A 21497-nucleotide genomic window follows, 5' to 3' on the forward strand; every position below is an offset into this window, starting at 1 on the left:
GAGAGAGGTGATGTGAAGTTTGTTCATTAAATCTAGAAGTGATTGTCTACCGCATTATCCACAGATTCTGATGTGCTATCGAGGCCTTTCAGCAAGTTAAATAACAAGAAAATTACGTATGTTGTTATTAAATAAATTGTTATTCATAACGTGGACACGTTGTCATAATAATCACTCCTAGCATTCCCACTTTAAGAGCTCTACTGAGTGTTTTTAGGACATTGGGGGTGATGACTATCACTGGGATTTGCCTGTAAGCCGCCTACATCCAGGACAGAAGGTGGCGCTGATTACCATCTAGGTCAGCGAGAGCAGCACCAAAAAAACAAAAACAATAGACGAGTAATCTCTGTTATGGATGTGAAAATAACGGGAGTAGACGCTTCAGTCACATTTTAGTAATAAAAAATGTCTAAACTGCAGTTTTTGAACGTTTTTCTGACGGACAGATTAACTTTAGCTGCCCAGGAGATATTTAAGGCTGTGGAAGATATCTTCTCGGAGTACAATGAGGAGATCTGTCGCTCGAGAAAGGAGATCGAGGTGCTGAGGAGGAGACTGCAGCAGGCTGGACTTCCGCTGGACTCTGGTTAGTCCAGTAAACCGTATAATCTCAATCTCACACTCAGTTTGTCATGCCACGGTTTATATGGAGCACCGGGATGTTGATATACCGAGTCAGAGTCATTGCTGCGTTTACTTTAGTCCTTTAGAACGACCACTGGGGTGGCATTGTTTCCTACCGATTGTTTTACTGGGCATTTACTATTTTCAAAGCACCTGAAGCTAAAACAACAAAATCGTTTATCTAATTATCTCTTAAATGCATAACTTTAGGTATATTTTCTTAAGAAATTGTGAGTGGTGCTTGCCGTAGCAAAACCAAGGCCACAATATACTAAAATGATGCTAACAGGTTTAGCACGATTTACCACGATGCTAACATGGTTCTAGCACGAATAACATGTTGCTTGAATGTTTCAGATTGATAGTTTTTAACACTTAACTAATCACGATTAGCATGTAGCTAGCTAATCACTGCTAACATGTGTAGCATGTTAGAAGTCTTGATTGCTAAAATGCATCAAAATGTCTCTACGATGTTCTGATGCAGAGATATATATCTTACTAAATGGTTGCTAGGGAGTACTTTGGCAGCTGCCAATATTGACACTAAGCTTCTTGCCGGTATGAATTATATAAACCAACCCTAATGCCTAAGATTTTCAGATTTTCATATATAACTGTTTTGGGTTGCTAGTGTGCTAAACAGTGTTTGCCAGTCCTGAAGGTGATTTGTGATTGGCTGTTTGTTGCCCTGAGTCAAATGAGCCAACCCTCATGTCTCTGACACTTCTATCAAATATCCTTTTGAATAAAATGCATTACTCTAACACACTTGTTGCTAAGGTGCTCTAAATGGTTGCTAGGTTGTGGTTTAATAGCTCAGTTAAGATCCTGAGAAACTGATTAGATGCCTGAGTAAAATGACACCTCTCCTCATTAAGCCGGTCTGGGCCGGTTTGAGGCCCTATTAATTGGTCTACGACAAACAGTGCGGTTTATGTGTATTATGTGACAAAGTTCTGTCCAGAATACGTTTCAGTAAGACAAATAACAATAGTAGTCATGCTTTGCATGAATGCAAGCACCACTAATTATGGTTTCAGAATGTATTTACATAATAATATCTTAATATATACACATACATATGTAAAAAGTAATATATACATTTCTGCAGATAAATCTTAAGTGATTTTCTTTGCGTTACAGAAACACAGTCCTGCTCCAATGGGACCCGAGATACTCCGGCATTATCAGAAGCGCAACTCAGGTGTGAAGAAGATAAGAAGGATACAGAGGTGCAAATAAAACTAGAGCTCTACACAGAGGAGGAGAAGAATGAAGTCCAGACATCTGTGTGTAATGGATCCACAAGTGTATTGCCATGTATGGACGCAGATGACGATCAGATGGCTTGCAAAGACATTGAAGCTCAAATGATGGACAACAGTGAGAATGATTTTCCCTCCTTCATTTACCAAGATGTTCAGATTAAGAATGAACCTGAGCTTCACGCTGAATCAGGAAACACCTGTCAGGCGCAACACTTCACACGACACAGCTCAGATGATCCAGGGGTGAGTAACATATTTCAGCAGTAACAAAAAATCTGCCACACTGACTCTACTGCACATAAGACATACCGGTATGTGTTTAATGTAAGACCTGCAAAAGTGAAACACTTTTATTAAGACCCCTATAGTCATGAATGTATAACTGATTTATCTCATTGTTTTACAGCTGCCCTTCAGGGACGAAGAGATGTTGACGCAGCATAGGATGGAATTGGACGAAATAAATGAGAGGTAGTTTTTAAATCATTAACATCATGTATTCAGCATTAAAAGAGTAGATTAGAAACTATGGTGAGGTAATGCCAGGTTACCATCATCCTTTATTTACTTGGCTAAATTCACACACACCTTGGGGCTTTACAAATGAAAACTTAATTTTTTTCTTTAAAATAACTAAACAAGGTAATTCAAAACCAATCTCACTTATGTTAAAATTTTAAACTTTTAATTTGTTTTTATCCTAAATGATTCTCATAAAGTGTACTTTAAAGACTTTTTTACATTTAAACATCTTATAAGGGAAAATGAAAACAAAGTTGTACATCAAAACTACTAAAAAATACTTGATTTTCAAAAGACAACAAACTTGTGACAGCTGAATCATTTTTGATAAACCAAACATGTCAGTCTCTGAGTAAATGTTATTTAGGCCGTGTCCACAAAAGCGTTTAAACGCGTCTAAAACACCAGGCTCTCTTTTAAAAATGCACACTGTGGGTGCTTGGCAGCATTTCTTCAGCTAAGTGCTTTGGTTGTAATGATCCTTCAGTTTTGTTTATCAATCGTTTTACAATGCGCCATCGTTTTGCTACAGTTGAACATTTTTCAATTTTTGGTGATGGGTAAAAATATGCTGAATGCTTGAATTCAACCATTTCAGTTACAGAAAGAAGATATAAAAGTCCACTAAAGTCCCTGTAAAGTCTTCAAAATTGTTTCTAAATACATTATAAATGTAAAAAAAATTTATAACTGAAAAACGCCACAAATACTGTAAACTATGTAGTACTGAATAGTTAAATCGTTTAACAGTTTTTCACATCATGCAAGCCTAACAAAATTGCGAGCATCCATTCAGGATGTAACGTTATTTGAAAGTTAAAAGAGACGACTCTGAGTGGATGTGGTTTCAGCAGAGACTGACACGGCCCCAGCGTTTTTTTTTAACTATTTTATTAATTTTTTTATCATTTATATGTAACTGGGTGTTTATGACATTTTTCTGTGGTGTCACAAACTCAATATCTGACTTTACAGGGACAAAATATTTCCTCTAAAAATTTGTAAATGTAAAATTTGTGCACTTGGAGTTGCACGATCCAAAACTACCACTAAGCAGCGATGTAGTAAAAAACTGAATATTTTTTACTTTGCGTTTTTGAAAAATTTTACATACACATGACATTACTGTCAAAAAGATTTGCGTTTACACGGATCCGCGAAGACGACTAATGAGACAACTAGCTGAAGATTATCCTTGGGCTGGTCCTTCACGTTTGGTGGCTTGAAAAACCAAGTACATGCATAAAAGGTGGTAATATGCTTTTCAAAATTATATTATTTAAAAAAAATAAACACTTCACAAGTTACTGTTGAACCATTAAATGGGCACTCCATTTAAAAAAAAAATATACTCATTTTCCAGCTCCCCTAGAGTTAAACATTTAATTTTTACCGTTTTGGAATCTACTTATAGCATAGCTTAGCACAATTCATTGAATCTGATTAGACTATTAGCATCGTGCTAAAAAAATAAACAAAGAGTTTGGATATTTTTCCTATTTAAAACTTGACTCTTCTGTAGTTACACCGTGTACTAAGACCGACAGAAAATTAAAAGTTGCGATTTTATAGGCAGATATGGTTAGTAAAGGGACTATTTTCGGCTGCTCCAGTCATTACAGGAAAATGAGCATATTTTCAAAAAAAGTGGAGTGTGCCTTTAAAGGGATAGTTCACCCTAAAAAAATAAAAATTTTGTCAGCATTTACTCACTCTCATTTTGTTACAAACCTGTATAAAGTAATTATGAACACAAAGAAAGATATTTTAAGTAACCAAACCGTTCATGAGCCCCATTGACTTCCATAATATTATTTTTTCCTGCTATGAAGGCCAATGGGGCCTCTGATCGGTTTGGTTACAAACATTACTTAAAATATCTTCCTTTGTGTTTATCACAACAAATAAATTAATACAACATGTAACAACATGAGAGTAAGTAAATGATGACAGAATTTTCATTTTTGGGTAAACTGTCCCTTTAAATTTATTCTTTAGTTTGATCAATTTTGAATAATTATGTGCATACTCAAAATTTATTTTAAAAATCAATTTTATTTCTCTTTTTTCCCACAGTCTTCTGATTTCACCAATCCAACTAAGAGTTATTATTGGACCGCAAAGCTCACAGAGGGTGATTCTGCAGTATGGCATGCCAACTTCTGTTAGCGATCTGTCAAAAGAAATTAAAAAACAGTGTAATCTACAAGGAAATTTCAGATTACAATTCATGGATCCTGAATTTGACAATGAATTTTTCAATCTCGAATCCACGTCTGAGATTCAAGACAGAAGTACATTGAAAGTGGTTTGTCTGAAAAAATCAAGTGACACTGACAACTCACCCATACCATATGTGAACACGTCTCAAAGTGGAACTGCCTGCTCTTTACCAGCTCTGTCGCTTTCATCCTGCGATGCACTTTTGTCACCTCCATCTACTTCAGCAAACTTTGACTGTTTTGCAAGTGTGTTTCCCCAGCCATCTTCCAGTATAAAGTCCTCTACATGGCCAGCGGTTTTCACAGTGCCCCGTTTCGCATATGATGCCGAACTTAAATTAGAACAAGGTAATGCGATCTTCAAAAGACAGGGCATCTATCTCAGTCCTGACCCAAAGCTGAAGATCTCAATTTTAGATGGTCTCGCAGAAGAAATAGTCAAATACAAAGTCTACCCTTCAGATGCCGAATACACCCAGGTGGCTGAAGCACTCATTAAAAAGCATCCCTGCTTAAAAGAGAGAGGTTCTGTAAATGGATACAGCGGATGGAAAACCAGTTTAAAATATAAACTTGGCAACTACAGAGCGAAACTAAGAAACATCGGCTGTGCAGAAGTTATCGTTAACTCGCTCAAGCACAAACCAGATGGGATTTCCAGTCCTGCATACCAGGTGAAAAAACCTCGCAAAGCTGAGGTGAACTACTGCCCTTCTCTTCCACAAGGGGAAACACCCGAATCGCTTGAAGCAGTCAGATTAACACTTCTGTCGGAAATACAGAAGAAGAACAATGAGGCAAATGTAAGGATGCTGATGGACAAGAGCTTTTCAGTTCGGAGGCACGAGGTGGTCAAGGATTCACCTCTTATAGCAAACTTCAAAGACAGATGGCCTGCTCTTTTCCGAATGGAAGAGGTAGGTGAACGTTTTAGTAATTGAGTAATTTGTGTTAAACTATATAGGTTGTATGGTAAACATTATTATTTATGTATTGCAGATTTGTGCAGAATTTGAGAGAATAACAACGGTCCCACTGGTTTCTACTTTCTTTGCCAAAATGGATAAATACTCTGCAAAACTTATGAAGTTGTTCGCAAAGCGAGGAGGAGTTTATGGACAAAGGATTAAAAACCTACTGATTACCACAACACTGGTATGAACAACCGCACCTTATATTAAAGGTGCAGTGTGTAAATTTTAGCGGCATCAAGTGGTGAGGTTGTGAATTGCAGCCAACGGCTCAGTCCAGTGCTCACCTCTTGCTTTTGAAACACATAGAGAAGCTACGGTAGCCGCCACCAGACAAACATGTCATCGTTGGAGACAACATGGTAAACAATTTGTCTGTTAAGGGGTTCTGTGGAAACATGGCTGCACAAAATGGTGGATTCCATGTATGTGTATGTAGATCAAATGTCTCATTCTAAGGCAATAAACACATAACGGTTCATTATAAAAAGATCTTTATACACCCATGATAATATAGTTTTGCATATTATTTTGCATTTCTGTCAAGAGATCCTTTTAAAAATTGCACACTGCACCTTTAAAGCTATTTGTCTGTATCAGTGCCACGGCATGGAATTAGATGTTTTCTAAAAATGTTCAAGCTAGAAAAAATGTAATTCATTAATATGATTTGGTATTTTGCACATTCAGACAAACAACATTGATGTGAGGAGAGAGTGCGTGCTCCGATCTCTCAGTTTGTACCTGAATGAAGAGCCTAGCGGTTTCATTAGGGAGTATATGGTAAGTACTTCAAATGTCCCTTTAACAATTTGATGTAATCAAGAATGTTAAATGCTTTTTGTCTGCTTGGATGTCATTACAAACCTGTATGACTTTCTTACTACAGAAAACAAAAGATATTTTGGAAAAAAAACATTGGCCCCCATTGACTTCCATTGTACTATATGGGCACAAAACTAGGGGTGGGCCGATACGATATTCCATATCGGTATTAGTCCGATATTGGTGAAAATGGCCGGATCTAATATTGTAGAAGTCGGGGAGTACAATCCGATCCAATACCAACACAGACCTTGTCATGGCAACTTGGGGTAAAGCATGAATTGCTGAGCAACATGAATTTGCACTTTAGATTGTCCAGAGTTGCACCTTAAACCTTTAACTAAATATCACTGCCCCACTAGTGGGACGCCTACGTTTACTTCAGTGTTTTGCGTGTGAATTCTTATCCAATCATGACAAACTATATATCATTTGAAAGCTCTAAGAGTGTAGTTTTCATATATCCTTACCATTTTGGGAGAATTATGATGTAGTGAGACTCAGTTTCTAAAATGTCACGGGCCCACATGTAGGCCCAATTTGATTTTACATATTTATAACACTAAACCCCTGCTCTAAACCTAAAAAATCTTGATAAACTATATATCACTGGAAAGCTCTCAGAATGTAGTTTTCATATTTCAAGGTCATCTGATGATAGAAATAATGTAGTGACAGTTTTTAGTTACATGACCCCACCCCCCATAGGAATGCATATTAATTTTATATATTCATAATTCTTATATCATATTATAAATCTTCAAAAATGTTGACAAACTATATATCACATTGGAAAGCTCCAAGAGTGTAGTTTTCATATTTCAAAACGTTTTAGCAGTAATAATAATGCAGTGACAGTAATTTATTAATTTGCGGCAAGAGTATCCAGTAAACCATTGACACCTAGTGGCCTTTGTTGGTAAAACGACAAAAAAGTGACACAAACCTCATTTTTTGTGATTTTACCTTGAAATTTGAATCACAACTACTGGAGACTTATGGCTTCATTTTTGCATTATTTCTTTTTTGAAATATTTACATTTTTATAGTTTTATTTAATATAAAATTAATGTTATGAAATTATTTTTATTTATTAAAAGAAATTTAAACTGCCACAACATTTTTTCTGTTCAATATTTTCATATCCAGACACTTCAGTGAAAACCCTTTAATTGTATTCTTTAAAACAAGACCAAGATTAGGCTTCTAGACAAAAAAAAAATGCCAGAGTTATATTCATTTGAAGGTGCACATAAAATTCCCCCCACACACTTAAAAGGGGTGGGTGACAGTAAAGAGGTTCAACTTCATTTTTAATTTTTGTGCTGACTAACTAAAAATGTTGCAACTAGTCTGTTTGAAACATTTAAATAAAAACGAAGCAGCAGTATTGCACAATGTTTCAATGAGTCTTGAATTTGCACAGTTATTTGTTGCACAGTCAAATGTGGTGTAGCTCTGTTTAAGCTTTTTGTATGGCTTAGCAAATGTGTTATCTGCAGCTTAATAAAAGTTATTTATTGTACAAGTTTTGAATAACGTAAGAATGAATAAATGTTGACAGGAATTTTATCTGTGTAATTTTCCTCTGTAGGATACGGATGTAGTCAGTACTGAGGAGGGGATCCAAAACACTCTGCTTGGAGTGTTTGTTATCAAAGTGAAAGGTTCAGACATCGAACACCGCCCAGCAAATGTTGGAGTGGTATTGGAGGGTCTGAGAGTTCTTGAGGGGCTCAACAGTGTAACACATGGCGCAGTCATGTTGATGGGTCTAATATATGCTCTCAACTTGAGCTACCCTCCTGAACTTAGGTACACTTTTGAAATAATGCAGAAGTTATTTCTTGAGCTAGATGGCCACAGGTTATCTAGTAAAGTGCAAATGCTGAAGACCAAACTGTTTTCAGATGTGTTCGAGTAAGGACAGTTGTGTTTCCTTGCATTTATATGCCATGTTTTAGAAAATGGCAGTAGTTTAAGATGTACAAACATTATGCAATTCATGGTGATGTAGTGATCTCAGTTTTAGTGATGTAGTTACAGTCTTGTTCATTTGTTAGAAACTGTGCAGGGTACCTAAATGGTGCTAAGTGCTTTTTATTTGTATATAAACTTTATTGTTTTCTTATGTGGTTACAGTTTTGTTCAATTGTAATCATCCAAGGTTGCTTCAACACACTTTGCAAGCTTATTGCAGGTTTACCTAAAGAGTGCTGAATGCATCTAATTTGTCAGTAAATTTTCTGTTTTGTAATGTGATTGGTTACAGTAATGTTTAACTATGTAAAAAAAGATGAAACACTTTTTGGAAGATTATTGCAAGCAGGTAACTAAACGTTAAATTTAGGTTCAGTTGTATCTGTAATTGAAATTTGCAATAAACAGTGCTTTTAAATAAACTGGTGTATGAAAATTGTTTATATAAAATGCTGTATGAAAAAATGAGGGACTACTCCTGTTTTGACTTCAAACATCATTTCTAAATGTATTGTGATCGGTTAGTGTTTATTGAATCCCAACAAAAGCAAACCTCAGGAGTGAAAAGTCACTCAACAGCTAATGTAAAAGACTTAGAGCATGACAAGACCCATGAAATATGTGATTAATAATCGGGGTTATTCCATGACGTTTATATTTATATATATATATATATTTTCATAAAATACATGTAAAAACATTAACATTTTGTTACTGAGAAATGCATTTTCTCTGCAGTATTCAAAATTGGAGAACTGCATTTTTTGTTTTGTTATTTGGACCATGTTTTCCCCGTTTTAATATTCATTAAATAAATTCAAATAAAAACTTGACATAATAAAACTTTTTACTTAAATACCTATAAATAGTAAATTGTGAAAAAACAAAATCAAATTTTGAAATTATCTATTATATGTTTCACTTGCATGAGGCTGTTTCTTTTACTTTTATTCTATAAAGAAAAAAGACTTGATAATATTAATGTCATTTGACATTAAAGAAACTGTTGCCAGAAAATAACATAAATTTAAATCTACAGTAAGTTACTGTAAGGCAATTTTTTAGAGTGATAGAGCATTGTGTTAGCCGTGCAAAAAGTCATGGGTTTGAACCATAGAGTGTAAAATATAACACAGGGAGGGAACACAGATATTGATAAAAAAAATATGTAGGCCTACCATGTAAGGCACTCTTTGGATAAAATCGCTTTGGATAAAGCGTTTTCCAAATGCATAAATCCACTGATGTACAGTACATTAAATGGTGGCCTAAATGTTTAAATAAATCAACTAAATGGTTATTGAAAATGGTTAATTTTCATTTCAGAATGTCTTTAAGAATCCAGCTCCATAACTCCATAACGCCTGTCTGTCAGTCACCTGTCTTTCAAGATGATGTGTCAAAAGCTTACCAGAAGAAACTCGACAATGCAAGAAGAAGTAAGGCCTGGAGGGATCATATAAGAAAAGACCCTGTGAAGTATGCTGAGTACAAAGCTTTGGAAGCTGCAAGAGCAAGAGAGTACAGAAGGAGGAAGTCTGCTGCTGCTCATGGTATTAATTGGGGAATTAATAATGAGCGACAGAGAAGATTCAGATTCAAAACCAGCAAGAAGTTACAACAGTTTCAAGATGATAAAGAGCCTATTCCACCTAATAAAAGTCTTTATAATAAAAGAGGAAGAAATATGAGTATGATAGGATAAAGAAAACAGATGAGAGGCAGGAAATGGTAAAAAAATGGGTGAAAGATGATTTTGTGCATCTCAAAGGAACACTCTAAAAATATTGGGTTGTTTTTAACCCCAGGCTGGGTAACTGGGACGGAACACATATCTGGGTTAAAGTGACCCAAATAATGGGTTGTTTTAACCCAACTGCTGGGTTGTTTCAACATGGTTGATTGACAATAGCCCAGCAGTTTGGTTAAAACAACCCATTATTTGGGTCGTTTTGTCCAAGAAATGTGTTTTGTCCTATAGTTACCCAGCCCTGGGTTAAATATTTTTAGACAGAAATACCAACCGACAACAAATGTTTGGCAGATTAGAGCTGAAGGAGGCTATAGTGAAACCTAAATCCCTTAAGCACATTGTAAAAAAATGTGTCAAAAAATGTTTTGTTTTTTTTGTTGAGAAAATACAATAAATCGACAGCTGTGTGCTTATCTTCAACATGTTTTACACCAAATAATCACACCACTATTTTTTGGGAACTGTATTTTTTTATTTAAAATGCTTTAAATAAGAAGGCAGAGCAGGGAATGTTGCGACGGGCAGGACTCATGTATGGCTTTATCTAATCAGATAATGTCTAATATAATGTGATATTATAGTGTATATTCTCTAAAGAAATCTAAGTGTAATGTTGTCTTTCACTGGCTTTTAGGTTTTGTCCAATTAAAATAAGATTTGTAATGACTATGACTTTCACGACTGTGATGCTGATATAATGCATTTGATGGACAAGTGGAAAATACATATTGTGTTATATTGTATGTTCTTAACCTAATTGTTTTCTTTGTATATGTTCAATTATATTTGAATTATAATACTTAACAACTTTAATAATGATAAATTGGTCATTTTTGTGTCGAGGGACATTATTTACAAAAATACTTAACACATAAAATGTGTCACTTTATTCTATAAAACCTATGTAGTGTAAATACTAAATATAAAATATAAATTTATGTTTTGGTATCTTGGTATTTTGTCAAATGGCAGGTGGGGCAGCTGTCTGTACAAATTAATATTTTGAGACTACTATTAAAAACATTAGAAGCATCAGAAATAAAAATTGGCCATTGTTTTATGTTCAAAACCTTTCATAAATCACATTTCACAAATATCAGTAGATGTAGATGATAATTGACAACCTTCTCTTCAACTATTGGGGTGTTCTCATAGTTTTGTGTTGTGTGTGCGTGTGTGTGTGCGCGCGCGCGTGTGTGCGTGTATATATATGAGTGTATATATATCTGTCGGAAAGAACATGTTTCTTTTCATTCTGTCTAAGTAAAGTCCTGGAAGCTTCTTATGAATTAAAAACTGAAATGGTATATCCTTATATCTTGTGGGGAAATGTGTTCAGAAAAGACATGAAATATAGAACAATTGGAGGGAAATGTTAAAATTATTTTTGAATATGCAGAGAAGAGACAAGGCAGTAAGTATTTATTTGATTTCTTAAAAGAATCTGGTATGACAAGACAGTATAGTGTAAGGCAAAGTTAGAACAAAAGGTGGCAGTAATACAACCAATTGGATGCCAGCTGCCGTAAAACCCAAAGAAGAAGAACTTCCGAGCAGCGCACGCGCACCTCCAAAACTGAAGGTGGCGCTGATAATCATCAAGATCAGCGAGATCAACCCCGACAAAACAATAGACAAAATATCTGTTAAGGATATAAAAGTAACATTGTACCCCTCAGTCATTTTTTAGAAATAAAACAATGTCTAAACTGCAGGATTTGAGCGTTTTTCTGACAGACAGATTAACTTTAGCTGCCCAGGAGATATTCAAGGCTGTGGAAGATGTCTTCTCGGAGTACAATGAGGAGATCTGTCGCTCCAGAAATGAGATTGAGCTGCTGAGGAGGAGACTGCAGCAGGCTGGACTTCAGATCGACTCTGGTTAGTCCATTAAACCATTTAATCTGACACTGGGTAATTAAAACACTAAGCTAAAACAACAAGATCAATTGATTTGATATTTAAAACAGAAAAACTTGTACTTTAAATGTTTTGTATGTCACTTTAAATAAATAATATCCCATATTGTTTCAAGAATATTTGCAATGTATAGATAAATGCACATACTTCTGAAGAGATTTCCTTTGCAATATAGAAACACAGTTCTGCTCCAATGAGGCTCAAGATATGAAGACATGTACAGAGGAGCAATGGAGATGTGAACAAAATGAGAATGATACAAATGTGCATGTGAAACTGGAGGTGTACACACAGCAGGAAGAAAATGACGTTCAGATGTCAGTGTGTAACGAATTAAAAACTTTATTATTGCCATGTATGGACACAGACCATGATCAGATGGCCAGCAAAAACATTGAAAGTCAAATGACGGACGACAGTGAGAATGATTTTCCATTAATTTACCAATACGCTCAGATTAAGAATGAACCTGGGCTTTATACTGAAGAAGGTAGTACCAATAAGGCGCAGCACTTCACAAGACACAGCTCAGAGGATCCAGGGGGGAGTGGTGCATCCAGCAGTAAAAATACAAAAATCTGCCACACTGACTCTTTTGCACATACAACACAAGAATTTAATGTAAGTCTTTGTATGCAGAGTAAAGCTTTATTATTGTAGTCCATCACTTTCCCACTGTGTATTTTTTGCCTGATGCCTGAGTGAGTTTATCTCATTGTTTTCCAGCTTCCCTTCAGAAACCAAGAGATGTTGAAGCAGCAAAAAATGGAACTGGCCCAAAAAAGGAAGAGGTATTTTTTATGGGGGTTCATGTAACTTTTCAACCTTTAAATCTTAATGATCAGGGAACTGAGTGAAATGCGGCACTCTACTAGATGTTAGGGGAAAGCCCCACTGTTTTTCAGTGTTTTGCTATGTTCTTACCTCAACTTGGATGAATTAATACATACCTATTTTTTTCGATACGTGCACTTAATCTTTGTACAGTGCCTCATGAATGTGTTGGCATTTGGCCTGGCCCCATTCATTCATTAGGATTCAAACGGGGATAAATTTAGAAGCCACCAAACACTTTCATGCTTTCCCTATTTAAAGACTCTTACATAGTTACACAAGTAAGTATGGTGGCTAGGGATGTTCACATTGACCGTTTAACCGTTAACCGAAGGTAAGAATTTATGACCGATTAACATTATCAGTTAAAATAAAAAATATTTGTTAATACATGGTGCATGTCGTCATGAGCCGACAGACATTTCGGCACTTTTCTATCTTTAATTTGTGAATGTCCTGTAAATGACACAAATGATTGCTGCCCTGACGGTCTGATAAAGTAATCATTTGTATGAGAAATCATTTGTATGCGTGTTTGGAAGCTGAACGGAGACGCGCGCGTGTCCGCGCAAGATAACGCGGCCCGTCTCTGGCACATCCGGACAGACGTTCGCTGATGGCCTCTGACCCTGACCAAACATCTCTCTTTTTGCACAAATGGAGAAAGACGATGCAAAACCAAAACTTTCTGAAAAGCGTCCTGCTTTAGAAATGACCACTGTGGTAGATGAAACAGAGACAATCTGCCCTTTGGATATTAATCCTCTGGACCGATCGCATGCTTTTTAATAAGGTAATGTTGCGTGAATATCTGATAATGTATGAATCCTGGTTCTGTTGTTGATCTGTCACTGCTGTTTGCCCGTTCAAATTAAATGTTTTGTTTTTACTAGTTCACAGACAACCGTCAACTGTATTTTTACTTAATGACAATTTCATATTAAAATCTTATAAGTTAACGGTTAATGTTCGGTTTAGAAGCTACGGTTGTCGGTCAGAAAAATTAACTGATATGAACATCCCTAATGGTGGCACTGTGGCACAGAATAAAGCGTGGCAATTTTTTAAGCGGATAAAAACTTCTACTTCGACCTCGGGTGCAGTAATATTGGGGAAGTTTGAGCGAAAGGGGGAGTAGTCAGGGGTGATGATGTTACTGGTGCCGGGGTCGAAGTGCTGCAAACTAAGTGCTCTTCCGCCATACAATATAGTTCTCATTTTTTATCCACTTAAAAAATTGGCACATTTTATTTTGTGCCACCATACTAACTCGTGTAACTACTCAAACATGGAAGTGTTTGGTGGCTTTTAAATTCATCCCTGTTTGGATCCTAAGGAATGAATGGGGCTAGGCTAAATGCTTACACGACGTGCAAATATTAAGTGCACGCTTTGAAAAAGATAAGTATGTATTAATTTGTCTAAATTGAGGTATGAACATAGTAAAATATTGAAAAACTGTGGTGTTTTCCTTTAAAGAGAATAAATATCAATCAATACGAAAAACTTTGTTGAGTCATTGAACATTGTTTAACATGCTGGTTTTCAGTAATTTTTACAGTGTGTTTAATGTTATATTTTGATGGACATTTTTTATGGACAAACTGTGCACTCTGATTCTAACATTGCTGATTTGAATATTTTCAAAAGTGTTGTATTCTTGACGTTTTTTTTAAATAATTTTGGCAATAGATTAACTGTAAATGAGTGATTTGACTCTGATATGCTGAATAATGTCATATATATTACATATATGTAGAGCTCAGATGCAAAAAAATTTTTGAAGTCAAAAATTTGACAATGATATTAAACAAATGCTCTCGGCATGTATTATACTTTCAGCAAATACTCCTGCTTCAGATTCGCTAATCCTGGGCTCAGTCCATTCAGAAATACCAGTTTGTTTGTTGACAAAATCCATAAAGAGTCTGATAAAAATGCTAATTTACACAGGGTTCCCACGGGTCCTTGAAATTCTTGAAAGTTTGTGAATCTGGGGGAAACAATTCAAGGCCCTGGGAAGTTTTTGAAAATATTCATACATAGATACAGGTCATTGAAAGTGCTTGAATCTATTTTATGCAAGAAGTGTTCTGGAAAAAATCAATATTATTCCCTGTGTAGTGTAGGATAATATCATAAAAATTCTAGACTTTTTAAGCACACGTGCTAAACTGTTTGCTTTAAATGCTTATATCTTCTGTATGTGAATATTAATTCATACCAAAATGCTTTTTTGCATTTTGTGTTTGACATGTGAAAATGTCTTGGGTTACATATGTAACTGTTTTTACCTGAGAAGGGAACGAGACGCTGCGTCTCCCTTGCCATACTTCCTGCGTCTCTGTAACGCCATCTTTGGCAATATTTCAGACAGCGATATACTTACTGGCTCCCGCGTCACCCTGTCTTTGTCATTAAGCCTCACCATTGGTTGAATTTGATATACACATTCAGACGCACTTACCCCTGGAGACGTCCCCAAAGTGTCACTGCAGTGATGCAGCGCAAGTTCCCTTAAAAGGGAACTGTAACAATGTATCTTAAAACGTAGCACGATGTAACCTTGCTCTCACTTGAAATGTGTCCCCACATTAAGTCCTTGAATTTGAGGGTATTGGACCTGAAAAGTCCTTGAAAGGTCCTTGAATTTGAAGTTAACTAAGGTGTGGGAACCCTGTTTACAAGAAAACATCTCAGATGCACTTTGAGAGTTTTGCATCTGAGCTCTTTATGTGTTATATGACGTATATAGATATAAAATATATAACCTATATTTTTATAATCTCTTACTTCCTTACATTAATATCTTATTTCTTTTCTTTTATGTTCTGTTATATTGAGAACGCCCAGTCAATCATCTGTCTGTCATAATGAAGTGTCAAAATCTGACAAAGTGAAAATCGTCAAAGCGAGATATTACCAAGTCTGGAGGGATCGCTTGAAAAATGATCCTGTAAAATATGCTGACTACAAAGCTTCCGAAGCTGCAAGATTAAGAGAGTACAGAAGAAGAATGTCTGCTACTTCTTTAGAAATGTTTAGGAAACAGAACTGTGAGAATCAGAGAAGATTTAGAGCCAGAAAGAAGTTACAACAGTGTAAAGCTGATAAAGAGCCTAAGCCTCCTAATTAAGTCTTAACAACGAAAAGATGACGAAGTAACAAGACTATAATAGGATAAAGAAAAGAGAGACTAATTTGTGAAAGAGAGGCGTACAAAAAAAGAACTGACAAGCTAGAAAAAAATTGGCTCTTCATGCTATACAGCTGGATCTACAGCCTAAATCTGCAAAATGGATGGCTGTGATACAGATGAAGAAATTCCAGTTGATGCACAACAGTTTGTGGACATTGTAATGGACCTTATCCATCACTGTACTCCTCATAAACAAGCAAATTTGAAAACTATCCATCTCAAGAAAAACCTCCACTGACGCTCTAGAGAAGACGGATACTGCATTCTTAGAGAAGACGCAGCTAATTGTCATTAGTTTGATGGTTGCCAAAAAAAGTACAAAGTGCAACATATTGTAGTAAGGTGCTTTCCCCTTTGTACAGCATATCTTACCAAATTCAAAATCAAGCTCTTATCCAATGAAGGGTCACTAACAAAATTCAGGTCTGATGCCACATACATGGATGTTGTGAACGATATAAATCCTTTCTATCAATATTTTAAAAGTAGCCTGGGAGCTTCTTTACATGAGGATTGAAACAACAATAAAGATTCTTCATGTAGATCTGTCAACAAAAAGAACTTTGGAAGCTGGAAACTCTAGAAGAGACACCGGGCCCTTTAGTCTTACTAGTACTTTGATCTTACTTTATTTAATTTTGATAGAAGATTCTCTGGGATTTCATCATCTTGTTCACCACCAATTGATAGCAGTCTTTGGATGAAATTTTTGAAGCGAAGTCAACAGTTTTCTTCTTGGCCCAAGACTCTTGATGTTGAACTAGTGGATCCAGTTCACATATTTTATAAACCTGGTCATTTTGACTGGACTCTATCCATTCTCAGATAATAAAGAGAAGTTTAAAAACATTAATGAGAAAAACAAGGTAAAAAAAGAATGCATATTAATTAATCATATGAAGAACTAAGTTCCCATGAGTGACATTTCACGACTGACTGTCTTAGTACAGTAGTTACTTGTGATGAGTTTTACTATTAAGAGTTAATTTAATAGTTTTTCAATTTCAGATTTTAAATTCTACCCTGTGGTGCATGTGATGTGTATTAGTTGTCAATAATAATTCAGGCTATGGTTCAATTTTACAATAGCTTGTACTTCTCTTTTGATCAATTTTATATGATAATATGCTTAGAATTACTATAACACTAACAGTTATATTTCTACCCCTTTCCCAGTCATGTGTAATTTCAGTAAAATGAATTGTAATTTACATTTGAGTTAAAGTTGCGTTTAATTCAGTGTTTGTTTTAATTTAGTTGATTGTATCAAATGTGAAATCCCTGGAGTAAAATCACTACATTAATAAACAGTGCATAAGTGAGTCGTCATAAGAAAATACAGCAATTGGTTACAGTGTTTTGGCTAGTACATTGTTACCAAGTGCCACAATTTGTTATAATTGAGAGCCTAGTTATAGGCTGACGTTACCATTGTAACAGGAAGCCAGGTGGGAGTAAAGGATAAGTTACTGGTGTTTAAATCACACCTTCCATTTCTATAGGCTTTGCCCTGTTGGCAAAACTAACAAACTATACAATAAACAAACAAAATGTAGAGAATTTCCCTTACAGAAATGGTTTTACTACAAAAAAAGCAAACAGAAAAATATGTTTTTTTTATATACCATGGTTACTACAAATTAACCTTGGTTTACTTCGATCACTAGTGGTTATCAAACTCCAAAAACAACAACACATGGTTACTCCTACGAAAAAAACTGTTATTTATTACTTCATTAGATGTGATCTTTGCCCTTCGGAGTGTTTAAGGCAGTGTTTCCCAACTGGAAAACTGGAATGAGGTTTGTGAGTGGATGAAAAATAATAATCAATTATAATTGACTGAAAACTGTAAATAAATATAAAACAAAATCTGAATAAAACACACATTAACAAAAAATATTTTGTTTGTTTCATCTGAATGTCATGTGACCATTATTTCAGACAACTGAGAACTCGTGCAGATAGTTTTATGTACAAATTAAAGAAAATTAGGACCAATATCAGGTAATAATAGCAATAACTTAAAACATTTTAAACGGATGAGAAATTAATGTTTTTTTTTAAAAGTTAAACATAAAAAAATGTATTGAAATACTTGTTTAAAATCTAAGTGGGTACTTCAAATAAATAGTAAGGGTGTTAACAAAACGTTTAAACGCCAGATTTTAGGGATCGTTGATCTCTTCCGTACAGCGCACATCCCGAACAGAAGGTGGCGCTGATCATCAGCAACCTCAGCGAGATCAACGCCGACAAAACAATAGACAAAAATATCTGTAATGCATGTAAAATTAACGGGAGTAAACGAGTTTTATAATAAAGCAATGTCTAAGCTGCAGATTTTGAACGTTTTTCTGACAGACAGATTAACTTTAGCTGCCCAGGAGATATTTAAGGCTGTGGAAGATATCTTCTCGGAGTACAATGAGGAGATCTGTCGCTCCAGAAAGGAGATTGAGCTGCTGAGGAGGAGACTGCAGCAGGCTGGACTTCAGATCGACTCTGGTTAGTCCAATAAACCATTTAATCTTAATCTCACACAGGCAATTAAAACATTTAAGGCTAACACCAGATCAAAACGTGTATTTTGTATCACACAAAAAATTAAGTAGTTATTGTTTCAGAAGATGTATGCATGCACATAATTCTTGCTTTTTGCATTACAGGAACACAGTCCTGCTCCAATGAGACTCGAGACACTCAGACATTATCAGATGAGCGATGGAGGTGTGAAGAAGATAGGAAGGATACAGAGGTGCAAATAAAACTAGAGGTCTACACAGAAGAGGAGGAGGATGAAGTGCAGACGTCTGTGTGCAATGAATCAACAACTTTATCGCCATTTATTGACACAAACCATGATCAGATGGCTAGCAAAGACATTGAAAATCAAATATTAGACAGCAGTGAGAATGATTTTCCATTTATTTACCAATACGCTCAGATTAAGAATGAACCTGGGCTTCATACTGAAGCAGGAAGCACCTGTCAGTCACAGCACTTCACAAGACACGGCTCAGATGATCCATGGACGAGTGATGCATTCAGCAACAAAACAATAATCAGTCACATTGACTCTGCTGCACATATGACACAAGTATTTAATGTAAGTGTTTGTATGCAAAGTAAAGCTTTATTATTGTAGTCTTATCAGTTTCTGACTGTTTATACTACAGTATAGCATTTTATTAAGACCCCTATAGTCATGAATGTACAACTGATTTATCAACTGTTTTACAGCTGCCCTTCAGAAACCAAGAGATGTTGATGCAGCAAAGAATGGAACTGGCCCAAATACATCTCAGGTAGTTTTTTAGATACTCTAAGTTCATGTAACTTCTCAGCATTTAATAATAATGATCAGGGAACTAAGTGAAACGCCACATTGTATGTTAAAGAGAATAAACACCAATCCAGATAAAAAACTTTGTCGGGTTGAGCTGGTTTCAGATAGTAAATGATCTATTCTTGGCTGGTCTTTTTTCATAACTTTTGGTGATAGATTAAATTAGTTATTTCACCCTGATACGCTGATGTAATACATATTAAATATATGTGGATGTATTATTTTTTTTATATTTCTTATAATCTTTCACTGTCTTAAATTAATCTCTTATTGTATATATTTTATTCTTTTAAAAACTCCCAGTCAGTCATCTGTCTGTCAGGATGAAGGGTCAAAATCTGACAAGCGGAAAGCCACCAGTACAAGATATTATCACGCCTGGAGGGATCGCTTGAAAAAAGACCCTGTAAAATTTGCGGAGTTCAAAGCTTCGGAGGCTGCAAGATTAAGAGAGTATAGAAGAAGAAAGTCTGCTGCTGCTATAGAAATTGATAGGAAAAGTGATTGTGAGCGACAGACGATTAAGAGCCAAAAAGAAGTTACAACAGTGTAAAACTGACAAAGAGTCTATGTCTCCTAATAAAAACATCAAAAAGAGAGGATAAAGAAAAGAGGAAGAGGATGGGAGAAGAAAAGTAAAAGGCTAAATTGTCAAAGAGAAGCATATGGACAGAGAAAAAAGAACCAAAACTTAAAGGAAATTAAACGTCACAAACAAATATTTGCTCTTCGTGTTATACAGCTGGATCTACAGCCTTTAGAGCTAAATCGGCAGTGACACAGAATTGGAAAAAATTCCGGCTGATGCAGAAAAGTTTGCGGACATTGTAATGGACCTTGTCCAATGTTGTACTCCTTGTTAACGAGCAAATTTAAAAACTACAAGCCTGAAAACAGACCCATCTCGAGAAAAAAACACGACTATAGAAGAGGATACTGATCCTCGGAGAAGAACCAGCTAATTGTCACATTTTTATGGTTGCCAAAAAGTGCAAAGTATTGTAGCAAGGTGCTTTAACTTTTGTACAGCATATCTCACCAGATTCAAAACTCTCATTCAATAAATGGTTACTTAGACCTTGTTCACACTGTCAGACCAAGTTTGATTTGAATGCATATCTGATTGGAATCCAATCACATTTAGAACATGTGAACGGCCAAAAACACATAAAATACATTTGCTTTTTTCCCTTTATTCTACTTTTTTTCCATAAAAACAGTTGTGATACACAATGTGGACAGCGAGTCGGTCAAATCGGATATGCACCAAAATCGGATTTGGACTAACAATGTGAACAATGTCATAGAAAATGCAGTTAGTTTTGATGCCAGTTACATGGATGTTGTAAACAATAAATAAAGTAGCATGAAAGCTTCCTTAAATGAGGACGGAAACGACAATAAAGATTCCTCTTGAGATCTGTCTATAGAAAGCCTATGAACTTTGGAAGCTGGAAAATCCAGAAGAGAAACTAGTAGTACTGTTGATCCTATTTGATTTTATTCACTTCTGACTTGTAGACCTGTAAACTTGATTGGACTTCAGCAATTCTCAGTCGATAAAGAGAATACGTTCAATGTTTTAACACATTTATGACTGTCTCAACTGTATGTCTCATTTGTGTTGAGTTTTATTATTGAGAGTCTAGCACTTTTTCTTTTCCATATTTAATTCTACCCTGTGGTGCATTTGACATGTATTACACTTCAGGCTATGGTTCAATTGTGCAATAGCTTGTACTCCTTGCTTGGTCAATTTCATATGATAGTATCCATCCAAGTCATGTATTACAGCAAAATTCTTTGTATTATACATTTGTCTTAAACTTGGAAGATGTCCATTAGAAATAACATACATGTGTATACTCACAGTTGGTGTTTGTTTCATTCTGGCCTATTGTGGTAAAATCTAAACAAATGTGAAGTAATGGAGTAAAATCAATACATACATAAACAGTACACTATTGAAAGATTAGTATTTAATTTGATTGCTGCAAATCAAATGGCCCAGGTGAATCATCCCG

General features: G+C 35.5%; 3 protein-coding genes across 6 annotated transcripts in view; all 3 read left to right on the plus strand.

The window, feature by feature from the left end:
* LOC129427685 (uncharacterized) lies at positions 1–8840 on the plus strand. The gene is made up of 7 exons (XM_055184358.2): positions 1–589; positions 1774–2141; positions 2305–2369; positions 4497–5559; positions 5642–5797; positions 6304–6396; positions 8033–8840. Exons 1-7 carry the CDS (start codon positions 409–411, stop codon positions 8360–8362), a joined length of 2256 nt encoding a protein of 751 aa, XP_055040333.2. The 5' UTR covers positions 1–408; the 3' UTR covers positions 8363–8840.
* Positions 8841–11775: 2935 nt separating this feature from the next.
* Positions 11776–21497, plus strand: part of LOC129428215 (uncharacterized) — a 63587-nt gene continuing 53865 nt past the window's right edge. The window contains exons 1-4 of one of the 3 annotated variants that reach the window (XM_055185174.2): positions 11776–12052; positions 12267–12712; positions 12818–12882; positions 15779–18023. In XM_055185174.2, the coding sequence (XP_055041149.2) occupies positions 11872–12052; positions 12267–12712; positions 12818–12882; positions 15779–16061 (975 nt within the window). In that variant the 5' untranslated portion in view covers positions 11776–11871 and the 3' untranslated portion in view covers positions 16062–18023. Of the gene's footprint in view, positions 12053–12266; positions 12713–12817; positions 12883–15769; positions 18024–21497 lie in introns of those variants that run through there. The other 2 variants (XM_055185173.2, XM_073876017.1) reach the window with 2 other exon arrangements.
* LOC141369471 (uncharacterized) lies at positions 18314–21344 on the plus strand. 2 transcript variants are annotated; one of them, XM_073876016.1, is made up of 5 exons: positions 18314–18632; positions 18794–19161; positions 19192–19233; positions 19368–19432; positions 19777–21344. In XM_073876016.1, the coding sequence occupies exons 1-5, from the start codon at positions 18407–18409 to the stop codon at positions 20024–20026; spliced, it is 951 nt and encodes a 316-aa protein (XP_073732117.1). In that variant the 5' UTR covers positions 18314–18406; the 3' UTR covers positions 20027–21344. The 2 variants fall into 2 exon arrangements, with proteins under 2 accessions (XP_073732117.1, XP_073732116.1); XM_073876015.1 differs by having other exon boundaries at positions 18317–18632; positions 18794–19233.

The sequence above is a fragment of the Misgurnus anguillicaudatus genome, chromosome 14 (genome assembly GCF_027580225.2).
Source record: "Misgurnus anguillicaudatus chromosome 14, ASM2758022v2, whole genome shotgun sequence".
Lineage (NCBI taxonomy): Eukaryota > Metazoa > Chordata > Actinopteri > Cypriniformes > Cobitidae > Misgurnus > Misgurnus anguillicaudatus.